At 43.7% G+C, this 14,048-nt stretch overlaps 1 protein-coding gene and 1 long non-coding RNA gene across 2 annotated transcripts; both read left to right on the top strand.

Moving 5' to 3' along the window:
• Positions 1-7: 7 nt before the first annotated feature.
• On the top strand, positions 8-4,692 carry LOC123601136. Its single transcript, XR_006713985.1, has 2 exons — positions 8-247; positions 2,616-4,692. It is a non-coding gene; the product is annotated as an uncharacterized LOC123601136 (long non-coding RNA).
• Positions 591-1,453, top strand: GVQW3 (GVQW motif containing 3). The gene has a single exon (XM_045483958.1). The coding sequence runs from the start codon at positions 710-712 to the stop codon at positions 1,340-1,342; it is 633 nt and encodes a 210-aa protein (XP_045339914.1). The 5' UTR covers positions 591-709; the 3' UTR covers positions 1,343-1,453.
• Positions 4,693-14,048: the final 9,356 nt, after the last annotated feature.

Raw genomic sequence — 14,048 nt, 5'->3', positions numbered from 1 at the left:
CACCCTGGCGCCCGGGGGTGCCCTCTCTTCTCTCAGCCTTCCTCCCCCGCCCCCTCCTTTCCGCCGACTTCTCCGCAGGCGGGCACGCGCAAAGAAGCGCGCCGGCCGGGGTGTGGCGGGGCGGAGGCGAGGCCTGGCGCGGGCCGCCGCAGTGCGCCTGCGCACAACCTACCCCGCGAGGAGAGAGTAATGCGCATGCGGGCGTGTCTCCCGGGACTCTAGAGCGGGCGAGCCCCCGGCACTTTCGGTAGGTTTGGCTTGCGCGGGTTTTTGCAGATCTGGGGCGAGCTTGCACCTCGTATCGCCGGTGCATCTCTCCTTGCTTGCTTACGTTGCCACCACTTAGGCCTCTATTGCAGAAATCGCCATACACTCTTAAGGGCCGCAGAATCGGGAAGACCTTGCTGACTGATTGGCACACTCTTGGCAGATCTACGTGCACAAGTTGGACGGAGACGTGTAGATTTCATTTTCCCCAGCTTTACAGCTTCTCTTTGGCCCTCGGGCCAGGTTAGCTTTTCAGGACAGGCCTCCCCAGCCTCGACCCGGAAGCTGAGGGGCAAAAACTCAGAAAAGCAATTACTCCTCCCTGGTGAGGCTTCTGGAGGAGCATTAATAGCGACATGATTCCACTTGCAGCCCTATAGAGATTGGTTTCTCTGTCTTCCCTTACAGTCGTGGTCTTAACGTTCCTGTGTTAAGTGCCAGAATGAGTGACCGCTATCTAGAACAAAGGATTAGTATCAAATTTTGCGTCAAATTGAACAAGTCTGCAAGTGAGACCCACCACCTTTTAAAAGAAGCTTATGGGGATGAAGTCATGTCCAGGGCCAGAGTTTTCGACTGGCACAAAAGGTTTAAAGAAGGGCGGGAAGACGTTCGAGATGACGCCCGAAGTGGCCGTCCAGTCACCCACCGGACGGATGAAAATATTCAGAAGGTTAAGGACTTGGTTTGTTCAAACAGGCGGTTGACAGTGAGGATGATGGCCGAAGAGTTAAATTTAGATAAAGAAACTGTTAGACTCATTCTGAAAGAAAACTTGAATATGAGAAAAGTTTCTGCAAAAGTCCTCTCAGGTATTTTGAAGGATGAACCTCAGCCTGGGAAACTTGACTTTCGGTCTGATCTTTCAAAGGAAACTAGGAAAAATAGCTCGTGTGTAAGGAAAAAGATAACAAGTTCTGAAACATGGACTCATCTCCAGTGTGAAGCTGGCGGGGAGATACCTCTGCCTGTATCTCATCCCCAGAACCACTTCCCTGCCAGCCAGCTTCTGCATGCTTCATCATCAACAAGCCTTCCCACCAGAGCAGCTCAGGACTGGTTCACACCATGGTGAAAGGAATGTGAGGCGGCCAAGCCCGAGGTAGAAAGCTGCCTCACAGTTGGGCACCTTCCTTTGCTGCCCCTCCATTTTCAGTCTTTACCATTCCTTCCCCCATGTCACAGCCCTCCCAGTTACTCTTGCTGGACTGCTGGGCCATCCTCCAGTTTTGAAGAACTTCTGGCTGTTGACTGCTGGTACTTGTTTGTTCTTGAATTCTTTTGCTTAACAAGTTTGGATCTCCTTGCTGCCCAGACCTTAGCTTGTGGCTATCCTGTTTCCGTGTTCTCAACATCCTGCCTCAGGGGTTCATACCATTGAAAGGTGGGAACAGGACCCCCTGGAGTCTTTCTGTGCCCAGGAAGGCATATTCTTCTGGAAGGACCCCAAAAGAAAGCCTACAGTTCCAGCCTGCTTCCCAGGCAGGACCTGAGGTACGGTACAGAAGGCTGTGGCACGCCGACCTAGTGAGCAATGCTAAGGGCATATCCAGCCCAAATGACTCAGTAGGAACCCCTTGGTATTGAGGGGTTGGCCACCCATACTAATCTCACAGACCTGTCTCTCACAGAAGAGCTGGAATTGTTTCATTAGTCCCATGCTTCGCACCCCCACTCGTTTGGGTAACTCCTCTGCTGGAAAAGGAGGATTTGGTCCTAGAAAATATAAGTGAGGAGACTCAGGCCCAGGCTGTGATGTGTGAGGAGGAAGACAAGAGGATACTCTAGACCTTGAATTAAGGGCGTCTGCTGCTCATGTGCTGATTCCCACACAGCTATAACTAATACCAACACTGTCGGGTGTTTTTTGAGCACGTGCAGTTTTTTAAAACACTGCTGGGCATTGAAAGTGTGAAGTTATAAAACACGGTCACCACAAGGTGGGTGGACTTCCAGATCAGATGATTCCTGAACTGGATCCATAAGGAAGGGTGAGACAGGAGGCTAGGAAATTAGGGGAAGCTTCCCAAGCAGGTGAAACAGCATGAGGCTTCAAACCTGCATCAGTATGAAAATGATGGCGCTCTTGGCTGAAATAGCAAAGTCTGGAGGAAGATGATAGTGTTGCAGAAGATGAACAATTTGGGATAATTTGCTTCCCTTCCTCTGCCCCAACTATGCCGTTATTTTAGAAATTGCTTCCCCTGAGTCTGTGGCTAGGTTTATAATAATTCACTCATTTGATTATCTAATTTTTCCATCAGACCCCCCCCCCCACGCCAAAAAAAAAAAAAAAAAGCATTCTCTGCAAGTTCGAACTCCTTTATCTCTTTCTGCCTCTCTGCCAGGATTTATGCAGTGGAACTTTTCCCAAGTGGATTCCAAGTAATACCACATAGACTGGAGACATCTCAGAAATGCCTGATGGAGATGCAGTGGAAGATGGTTAGAAACAGCATTTCACAGGAATAGCCAATGTCCATTTTACCCAAGGGTTTTCACATGCAAAGCTCCTATTATTGAACTAGTAGATTAGTAAACCATATTGGTTGAGAGAAGCCCGGCACTTAATTATTCAACACAGTTATTTTTAGTTCTGTTCTTTCACTATCTCTGTCCCCTTCAAAAAATGGCATGTTCCCAACTAACACCTGTCAGTTTTGAGGCACCCTTAAACCTACACCTTATGCAACAAATAAAAGATCTTGTGCAAGAAAAATCTTAAACCAAACAACAGCTCATAGACTTCTACCTACTTAGCGATTTGTAGACTTTCTGTTTCAGGACGTCATCTGACGTCTTCCACATCAGAAGAGGTTCTGGGTTCCCCACAAGCACTTGCCACCAGGAACACTGCACTTCTGGAACAAAGGCCCCGTACCTGGCTGTTGCAACTTTGGAGCTGAACCTCATTAATCCTTGCTAGGTTCAGTGGTAATTATTGGAGAATTGGATGCTCCTCGGCCAGGGCCAGGATCCTACAACAGTATCTCTAGGCAACATCTCCAACCTGAGAGAACTTATTTCTGGACTCATTCCTGTCCTGTAAACAGGGCTGGCATGAGCCTTCCAAAGATGTTGGACCAAGACCATGCTGGAACGTAGGGTACCACAAGCAATGGTGGCCCAGACAGGGTTTGGACACAGCTACTGGAAGCAGGTAATCAAGAGTGTGAATTCAAATTGTTACAAGTAGCTATAAGGAAAAGGACCTAATGTTTTACTTTAGCTCTTGTGCTGAGTACTAGTCAGGTCGATCTACAGTACTACTGGGGCCCATTGCCCATTTGCGAGGCTTCCCGGAAAATATTCAATGAAATGATAATAGACCCTAAGACAGCTCAGATTTGGGGAAGTAAAATTTCTGCCCTAACACTCATCCACAGCAAACCATCTATACATGGCTGCTCAGAGTTGCTAAACCTGAGGCCAGACCATGATCTAGAGTATCCCCAGACGGGAGAGTTCTCATAAAACAGTATCCCTTACGTGCCCACCCACCAAATCGGTTTTATTGCCGACACAAATTTTAACCCTGAACTGCACCTTCCCACCCAGGCTTCTTGAGCTAATCCTGTAGTCTCAAGAATCTACCCAACATCGTGCCCCAGGCTCTTGTCCTTGGCTTTTCTTATACACCTCTGTCTATTCTCTACCAGTTTGCTCTCCTCTGCTACACTGGTGCTTTGTTTGCTGGTTCAGGATCACACCTCTCCCCCTTCTGGTCAAGATTTTCCATTACAACTCTTAATTTTTAGACCCCTCTTCCAGCTCTTCACTTCAGCTCTAAAGTCTTGAGTGGGGAAAGTGGCCCCAGGTTGCTTTCCTATCCTCAAGAAGCAGGGTGGGACAACATGGAGGTATGTGTTCTTATTTTTGTGTTATCTAAGAGACATACAGGGACGAAGAGAAAGCTCCCTCCCACCCTTAGCCACCGGTGGTTCTGCTCCCCAGAGCCAACCAGTGTTAACAGGTTTCTTAAAGAGGAAATTTGGTTACCTCTGGTGCTCAGGAGTCACGAAAGCTTTTCAGAAATAGAAGATCCAAATCCCATCCTCTCTGGGTAAGCTCCATGGAAACATAGAAGCCTGGCTCTCTGTAGGACATCAGGAGGAGAGCTGGCCATCTGCAGACCTTGACTGTAATTCTCGAGCTCAACACAGTCATTTAATGAACCTCTTTGGCTTTCAGGCTGATCTCCGTCCCCATCCGCATTCTGGTTCAAAATCCACATGGAATGTTACATTCCACAACTAGAAGTCCACGAGAATAGACGCCTTCCAGGGCAGATCATCCCATCAGTGATTTCATCTAATTCTTCCTCTGCCCCTCACACCACACTATTTTACTTCCACCTGTCCCACTGGTAATGAAAAAAAAAAAAAAAAACAGAAAGAATTAAATATTCACCAATCTTTGATTTTATTTTTTATTTTTTTTTTTTTATTTTTTTTTTTTTCAACGTTTATTCATTTTTGGGACAGAGAGAGACAGAGCATGAACGGGGGAGGGGCAGAGAGAGAGGGAGACACAGAATCGGAAACAGGCTCCAGGCTCTGAGCCGTCAGCCCAGAGCCCGACGCGGGGCTCGAACTCCTGGACCGGGAGATCGTGACCTGGCTGAAGTCGGACGCTCAACCGACTGCGCCACCCAGGCGCCCCACCAATCTTTGATTTTAAAAAACATGTGGATAGTTCTGCAATCTTCTGAATTCTGCCCCTGGTTCTGAATCCTCAATGAAATGTTATTATTTAGGAAGAATGTGGACCTGGCGCCTGCTTTCCAGAGACTTCCTTTCAAACCCATTTCTTAGAATTCAGATTTGCCAGTGAACATGCCTTGATAAATGTGGGTGCCAAATGACTTGAGGCCATCTAGTAAAGGACGGCGATACCCTTGGGGAACTGTCTCTACATCACATGCACTGCTCAGCCAGCCTGCTATTTGCAGACCACTTCACCTCTGGGTCCTTGGGATTGGGTCTCACCAGGGACTCACGTGGCTCAATTAGCAAGAGGTTCCTTTGCTGCTGGAACTGTATATGTAACCCTGTGTTCTCCAACTGCTTCTTGGTTAGATCAGACCTCTCAGATTTTACCAGGCTTTACACACTATCCAAGGCAACCCTCGTGTTTTTCTCTTCTCTAGTCTGCCGTATCAGGTCCTTGCAAACACTTACCGGTTGCATCACCCGTCTCCAGTATTAATATCTAGAAATAAAAAAGCTATAGTGGGGAACTTCGATACTTCCAACAACCCTTGGATCTCGTAAAGGGGTCAACAAAAACTTTTTCTGTAAAGGAAATGTCTTAGGATTTGTGGGCCATCCAGTCTGTGTCGTAACCGCTCAGCATTTTGTTGCAAAAGCAGATATAGCTAATACGGAAGTAGGTGAACATAGCCGCGTCCTAATAAAACTTTATGGATACTGTAATTTGAATTTCACATGTTACAAAATACTATTTTGATTTTGTTCAACCATTTAAAAATGTAAAAAACCATTTTTAGACTTCTTAGCTTATACACCATAGAAAAGCAGATGATGGGCCAGGCTTGGCCCATGGACCGTAGTTTGCCTGCCCCTGGTCCAATGTATGTAAAGTGTGTATATAAAATGACAGATGACTGATCCTCTTCCATCGATAATGTTAACGCCATATTGATCCACCGGTGTCTGACAACTTACTGTACAGAGACTGTAGAATGTTTTTTTTTTCTTTTTATTTAAAAAAAAATTTTTTTTAACGTTTATTTATTTTGAGACAGAGGGAGACAGAGCATGAATGGGGGAGGGTCAGAGAGAGGGAGACACAGAATCTGAAACAGGCTCCAGGTTCTGAGCTGTCAGCACAGAGCCTGACGCGGGGCTCGAACTCACGGACTGCGAGGTCATGACCTGAGCCAAAGTCGGCCGCTCAACCGACTGAGCCACCCAGGTGCCCCAAGACTGTAGAATATTGAAGGGAATCTTTATGATGCCAGGAGAGTGAACTACAACTGAGTGATGGACTGTTTATCGTAACCACATTCTGTTTCACAAAATAAGTTCTATGCTGTTTTTGACTAAAAGTGATATTACACAAACTACTACCTATATTATGCCCTTATCATATCTCAGAAACAATTTTGGCGATGCTGCAAATGGTTCCAAGTTGCAACCAGTGATAACAAGGAGCTGAAGGTGGTTCCAAAATTGCCTTGACCATGGGCAGCATTTGAATGAGTTTATGTTCTTACCTATGAAAGTGACTACTGTGGAAGCGACAACACTCACGATTCAGCGCACGCTGGGGCCAAGGGTGTACCCTTGTTTTACTTGCTTTTCCCCTAAAGAGAGCCGTATTGTGTCACCTTTATTTAAACTGGTTTCCCAAAATTGAGATAGAATCTCAGGATTGAACAGATGTTTACAAAGGTATTTAATCCAGTAAGTCAAGTTTTTCTCAAATCCTGGAGTGACGAAATACTACAGCTGCTGAATAGTTGCATCTGAGAGAAGATTCTGTGTTAATTCCAAGAGTTTTTGTCAAGCGACTATATGTCCCAGGCACTGTCCTCTGTGCTGAGGTGCAGCAATGGAGAAAACAGACACACGCCTTAGATCTGACAGTCTAAACTCTAATTATATTATTCTTCACCCGGGTAGAACTTCTCTTCCATGTGCCCACACTAACTTATTGTTAATTGCATACCTGAAAATAGGTATGACCTTTGCCGTAAGTCTCTGTGCTGCGGTCGTGAAGCCTCTCCAACTGCGTGAATAATTTGAGGACTGTATGTTCCACTTAGATTTTATTATCCTTTAGACAGATCTGTATTGGTAGGAAAACACGCTGGCAGTGTTGGAAGTGTAAATTGGCAACAGCTTTCTGAAAAGCAATTTGGCAGTATCTATCAGGAGCTTTAAAAATGTTTATATCTCCTGATCCTCTAATTCCACTTCTGGGACTCTGTCCTAAAGAAATAGTCTAAAATGTGGGCAGAATTTATGCTTAACAACCCAGAAGTCCAACAGTAGAAAATTGGTTAAATAAATTACAGTATGACCATACAATAGACTATTATGCAGTCATTATAATTAACGTTTATGAACAGTTAAAACACCATGGCGAAATGCTTATATTAAGTGAAAAGGGTGTTATACAAAATAGTATATATAAATCCAAAATTGTCTCTTTTTTTTTAAAAGTTTACTTATTTTGAGAGAGAGAGAGAGAGAGAGAGAGAGAAAGCACAAGTCGGGGAGTGGCAGAGAAAGAGGGAGAGCGAGAGAGAATCCCCAGCAGGCTCTGCACTGTCAGCACAGAGCCCCAGTTCAGGGCTCGAACCCACAAACAGTGAGATCATGACCTGAGTTGAAGCCAGTCACTTAACTGGCAGAGCCACCCAGGCCCAGTCTTTTAATTTTTTTTTTTTTTCCAACGTTTATTTATTTTTGGGACAGAGAGAGACAGAGCATGAACGGGGAAGGGTCAGAGAGAGAGGGAGACACAGAATCGGAAACAGGCTCCAGGCTCTGAGCCATCAGCCCAGAGCCCGACGCGGGGCTCGAACTCACGGACCACGAGATCATGACCTGGCTGAAGTCAGACGCTTAACCGACTGCGCCACCCAGGCGCCCCCAGGCTCAGTCTTTTAAATGACTAGAACGGGTATGCCAACTCTGTGTGGTTGGGTTATAAGTATTTTTTTTTTTTAATTTTCCATTTCTTCTCTTTTAAACAACATTTGTCCAAATGTTATTACTTTTATCAGAATAAGACAGTAGCACCAAAAGGTGGCGATGGAAGACAGTGAAGGCCAAACCGCTAGTTTGGTCCATGAATAATGAACTGTCTGGGTGGATACGGAGGCTGTATGCCATTGCATTGCGGGTAGCAAGAGTGGGACAGAAGGGAAAAGGGCCTGCCCGAGAGGAAAGGCAGGTGACCAGGATCCCTACAAAAAAGGCAAAGTGGTATGAGAAGGTACCATGTTATGTAATCCTAGGTAAGTAAAAGCACGAATGGACCAGGTATGTTCTGACAATGGGAAAGGATATGGAATACTCTCCTGAGCAAAATTAACCTCATTCTCGCATTCCCTCATACAAAGTGAATATTCTCAAGATGGATTTTATTACAGTTGATTCTCTGAAGAATCCTTGAGCCTTCCATATCATTTTTTTAGGATAGAAATGCCTATTGATGTGCCAAGCCTGCCTCCTCCCATACTGGGATGCTCAAGCAACCTGGATGCACATGGAAATATTTGGTATTCCAAACTGGGAATCCCACAGCATATCATGAGTCATCGTAATGTTGTAACTTACAAAACTAAAGTTTGCAAATGTTATTTGGGTGGAATCTGGAATTGCTGTGCTTTTTATCTATGTCTTCAGAGTAATCGTGTTACAGGATTTTAAAGTGAGAAATGATGTAGATAATGCCTATCCATAAATGCGACTGTTATGTTGGGAAAGTGTGTCCTCCATTGTTGCTGTAGCAAAACGTTTATCATTAAAATGCCAAACATCTTCTCAGTAAAATTTCAAACTTTCAGTTGAGTACGTACATCTTCTATAGGCATATAAATTATGGATTTGCCTGAGAGAGTTCTTTAATATTGAAGTGTAGGTGTGGGTCTGTAGAAAGAACAGAAGAGTGAAACATGTGTGTTAGTTCTGGCTCCTTAATAGACCACGTGACTTTGGGCAATTCATTTGCACCCTTGGAGCACTCTAGTTTACTCATCTGTAAAAGGAGAATAATAACACTTATCTCATGGACTTGTTTGTTTTGTTCATTCAACAAATATTTATTGACTGCTTATGTGTATGTGACACTGTCCTAGACTCTAAAGATACAGCAATAAATGAGACAAAAGAATGTTCCTCCTTCAGAGCATACATTTAAGAGCAAGAATATAGCATGTTAGATAGTGATTATTAGATGTGAAGCTTACATTAAATAACGTAGGTGATGCCCAACACAAGACTTGGCATGTAGTACTAAGTAGATAGTGATTTCCTTTGTTTGTTTGTTTGTTTTGTTTTTTGCTTTTGTTTTTAGAAAGAAAGAGAGTGCAAGCAAGGGAGAGGGGTAGAGGGAGAGAGAGAAGAATCTTAAGCAGGCTCAGCACCAGAGGGGGGGTGGTGGGCTCGACTTGGCTTGACCCCATGACCCTGAGATCATGACCTGAGCCAAAATCAAGAGTCAGGCACTCAACCAACTGAGCCACCCAGGCACCTCTTCCTTTGCTTCTTTAGTCTTCCTAATGGCTCTTGAATTACTCTACAACATGGTAGTAATCGGCAAAAATCCTGACTCTGCCTTCTAGCTCTTGCCAGTTAATAAGGCCTAAACCTGTTTTTGTTTAAGAAGACAAAGAATTCCTACAGTTTTGTTTTGTACTTCCTGTATGGCAGATTAATCAAGGTGGTGCCTAAACACTGTTGATAAATGGCCTTTTCTGAAGCCAGTTGGCAGGGGTCTTTGCCTCGGGCTAGATGGCAGGTGTTAGGTCCACCAAGACAAATGCCGGGGTGTCATTGCTGTTTAAGTAAAACAGATGCACAGACCACAATGGCTGTTTCTGTTAAAGCTGTGTGCCCTATGCCCTGTTCCCAGTACTGGTAAGCCAGGCAAAGTTTGCGTTATTTATGGGATACCAGGGCATTGACAAAAAGCCAGGAAAAGGCGGGTTTAATGCTTGTGGTATGTTTATATTTCTGCCCCATTGTGGAAATTTTGGAAGGTTCAAGGAATGTTGGAAAATAGCAGCCAAAATTCACCCCTAGGGGTTCAGGTACTTTACCAGACCCATTTCCCTGGCTCATCTTCCTCCTCCAGAAACATCCATTCATTTACTGAATTTCTTCTTCAGGTCTGGGCCTCTGGTAGGCACAGAGGGTACAGCCCTGGCCCTGAGGCTGTGCCCAGCCTCGTGGCATGGAGACAGGGCCAGAGGTGGAGAGACCGCTGAGAATGGGCTCCCACCTTCAACTGTCAGTCTTTTCCAGAGGACGACTGTAAGGAACAAGCTTTTACACAGAATTTGGGGCAAAAAGTTAGGATGATCATACACAGGGTGATTGTAGGAATGAGAAAGTGGGGTACAGAGAGACAAAATACACAGAACAGTGGTAAGTGGCCTGCTGGCTGTACCATCCCCAGGATTCAGTGTGAGGTATTGTCTCTCAGAAGAAACTAGATGTTAGGCTGGAGGCCAGTACCCCTGTACCTTGCTCTAGGAACCTACTAAGAGAAAATTCAGAGTCACAACTCAGATTCGATGAGGAATTCGATGAGGAATCCATCGAACCACAAATCAGATTCGATGAGGAAATTGGCCCAGGGAGGTTGAGTGATTTTCTTGAATCACACATCCAGCTGGTGGCGGAGCCAGGATAATGATGAAGGACCTTGAATTTCACTCAGTGCAGTGAGTTTTTTTCCATTACTCCATTGGTAATAATTGCCTTTACTGATGTGTACATTGTGAAGGTATCTTTAAAACAGCAGTCAACCTTATGTTTGATAAATATATGATTTACCAACCGTTGATTTATATGCAATTTTTAAGGAACATATTTATAGCACAGAAGTAGGACAAAGGTTTTTCCAAGTTTCCTTGGGGTGTCCAGGCCCTCTGGTCCTTCTACCAGAGGTGTGTATTCACAAGTAAATGCTGGCATTCTGTCATTCATTTTTTCCAGATGTCCTTTTCAAGTAGTGTGTTGGGTTTTATGTTTTTAATATTTCTCATACACGTTTTTTAAATCTGGACACGTAAATCCTAATAAAGTTCTCAGCTATCTCCTCTCTGCCGTCTCGAATTTCCGGGTGTGTTTATATTTATGACACAGTGTCTGAAGGCGTGAATGCTCTCACATCATTAGGGTTTATATTCCTAAACCATCGACTTGGTGCATTTCGAGATGTTCTGAAAATTCTTTACACTTCACTTGTAAATGCCACTATACTGTGCCATGACATTTCCATAGTAACGCATATTTCGAACAGGAAAACAGAGGAAGCCTAAGGAATAGGGAAGTAGGTTTAAAATGCAAAAAAAAAAAAGGGGCGCCTGGGTGGCGCAGTCGGTTAAGCGTCCGACTTCAGCCAGGTCACGATCTCGCGGTCCGTGAGTTCGAGCCCCGCGTCAGGCTCTGGGCTGATGGCTCGGAGCCTGGAGCCTGTTTCTGATTCTGTGTCTCCCTCTCTCTCTGCCCCTCCCCCGTTCATGCTCTGTCTCTCTCTGTCCCAAAAATAAATAAATGTTGAAAAAAAAAATTTTTTTTTAAATAAAATGCAAAAAAAAAAAATCATTAAAAAAGTAGAATATATACGATGGGGGAGAGGGGTGTGAATCTGGTTTGATGTGCTCTGAGAACAGAAAGCCTTGCAGACCAACTTTAGGGACCTGCGGGATTCACCACCCACCAAGCGGCCCGATCTTGGGAGTCCTACTTTCTTGGACCCTCACATTCAGTGAGGTCCATGTCATTCCCCTAACATTTCTTGGCATCACCTACTGCAACCAGATGAAGGCGGTTACCAACCTGTCACCTCACTATCCTGAAGTCCATCCTCCACACTGCCCGCACACGTGCTGTATGGTTTAAAGTGTACTGAAAACCGGAGGCTTTTGGACCCCAGCTTTTTGAGCTTCCACAGATCCCGTCCTCCGCCTGGAATCCACCCCCCCCACCCCCCCCCCACCCCCCCCGCCAATCCACCCAGCAAACTCCTACTCAGCAACTCAAGCCTTAACCTTATCCTTGCTGTTCTCTGCAATGGGAAAGCAGCCACCACCCTGTGTATATACACATTCTTAGGTCAAGGAAACTTTAACACTTAATTGACCTGAATTGTTTGCAGAATGTTTTTCCTCCCTTACCTTACCGGCTTTGGCTCCCCAAAAGCCAAACCACATTTAATTAGTCTCCGTATTCCCCGCATCCAGATTAAAGCTCGCCTGGCATTGTTCAACAACGGTTTGATAGGTGAATAAAAGAATAGACTTCAATGGTAGTTGCTTTTTTTATTGGGACGAAGTTCACATAACAAAATTCACCAGTTTGACTTTTTAAAATGTACGTTTCAGTGACATTTAGAATATTTATGGTGTTATGCAATCACTACCACTATCTAGTTCCAGAAGGCTTTCATCACTCCAAAAGGAAATCTTGTATCCATTAAAGCAGACACTCCCCATTGCTCCCCCCCACCCGGAGTCCCTGGTAACCACTAATCAACTTTCTGTCTCAATGGATTTGCTTATTCTGAAATTTTCATATAAAAGTAGTCATTGCAATATGTGGCCTTTTGTGCCTGGCTTCTTTCACTTAGCATAATGTTTTCAAGATTCATCCATATTGTAGCATGTATCAGTACTTCATTCCTTTTTATGGCTGAATACTATTCTATTGTATTGATCTGCCATATTTTGTTTATCCATTCATCCATTGATATACTTTTGTGTTGCTATCTTTTGACTATTATGAATAGTAATAGTGGTACTATGAATGTGTGTGTACAAGTTTTTTTTAACACCTATTTTTTAAAAATTTTTTGGAATGTGTATTTATTTTGAGAGAGAGAGTGCGAGCAGGGGAGGGGCAGAGAGGGACAGAAAAATCCCAAGCAGGCTCCATGCTGTCAGCGCAGAGCCAGATGTGGGGCTCGATCTCACAAACTGTGAGATCATGACCTGAGCCAAGATCAAAAGTCAGACGCTTACCCAACTGAGCCACCCAGGTGCCCCTGAACACCCATTTTTAGTTCTCCTGGGTATATACTTAGGAATGGAATTGCTTGGTCATATGGCATTTCTGTGCTTAACTTATTGAGGAACCGCCAGACTGTTTCCACTGTGATTGCCCGTTTTACATTCTCACCAGCAGTGTATGAAGTGAGCGTTCCAATTTCTCCACATTTTTGCCAACACCTATTATTTTCCCTTTATATGTATAGTGGATATATAGTGGATTCCCTTTATATATATAGTGGGAGATATATATAGTGGGAGATATATATATATATATACACATATATATACATATACATATATATGTATATATATGTATATATATATGTGTATATATATATATATATATATGTGTGTGTGTGTGTGATGGATATTCACTAGGATGGATATGATATATGTATATCCATCCTGGTGAATGTGAAGTGGAATCTCATTGTTTTTCCCCTAAAAACTAAAAACTAATGATGTCAAGCATCTTTTGGTGTGCTTTCTGGCCATATGTGTATCTTTGGAGAAATGTCTCTTACACAAGCCTTTTTGCCCACTTTTTATTTGGGTTGTCTTTTTATTGTTGACTTGGAAGAGTTCTTTACATATTCTGGATACTAGACCTTCATTTGATATATGATTTGCAAATATTTTCTGCCATTCTATGGATTGTCTTTTAACTTTCTTGATAGTGTCCTTTGATACAGAAAAGTTTTCATTTTGAGGAAGTCCAATTTATTTATTGGCTTATATTTTGGTTGCTTTGTGCTAAGAAACCGTTGCCAAATCAAAAGTCATGAAGATTTATCCCTATGTTTTTTCCCAAGGGCTTTATAGTTTAGCTATTATATTTAGGTTTTTGATCCATTTTGAGTTTGTGTTTGTATATGGTGTAAGGTAAGTGTCCCAACTTCATTCTTTCGCATGTGGACTCAAGTTATTCCTGTGCTTATTGAAAAGGCTTCTTTTATTGAAAAGACTTTTCTTTTCCCATTGTCACATATGTTATCGAAAGATATTTTCAAATTATAAGTTGACATTT

Source organism: Leopardus geoffroyi, chromosome D1 (genome assembly GCF_018350155.1).
Source record: "Leopardus geoffroyi isolate Oge1 chromosome D1, O.geoffroyi_Oge1_pat1.0, whole genome shotgun sequence".
In the NCBI taxonomy this organism is placed as follows: Eukaryota; Metazoa; Chordata; class Mammalia; order Carnivora; family Felidae; genus Leopardus; species Leopardus geoffroyi.
Note: the sequence above shows the minus strand (reverse complement) of the source record. Positions and strands in the feature narration are given on the sequence as shown.

Coding starts and splice junctions, on each gene's coding strand:
- GVQW3 (XM_045483958.1), top strand. CDS start 710: ATGAGTGACCGCTATCTAGAACAAAGGATTAGTATCAAATTTTGCGTC.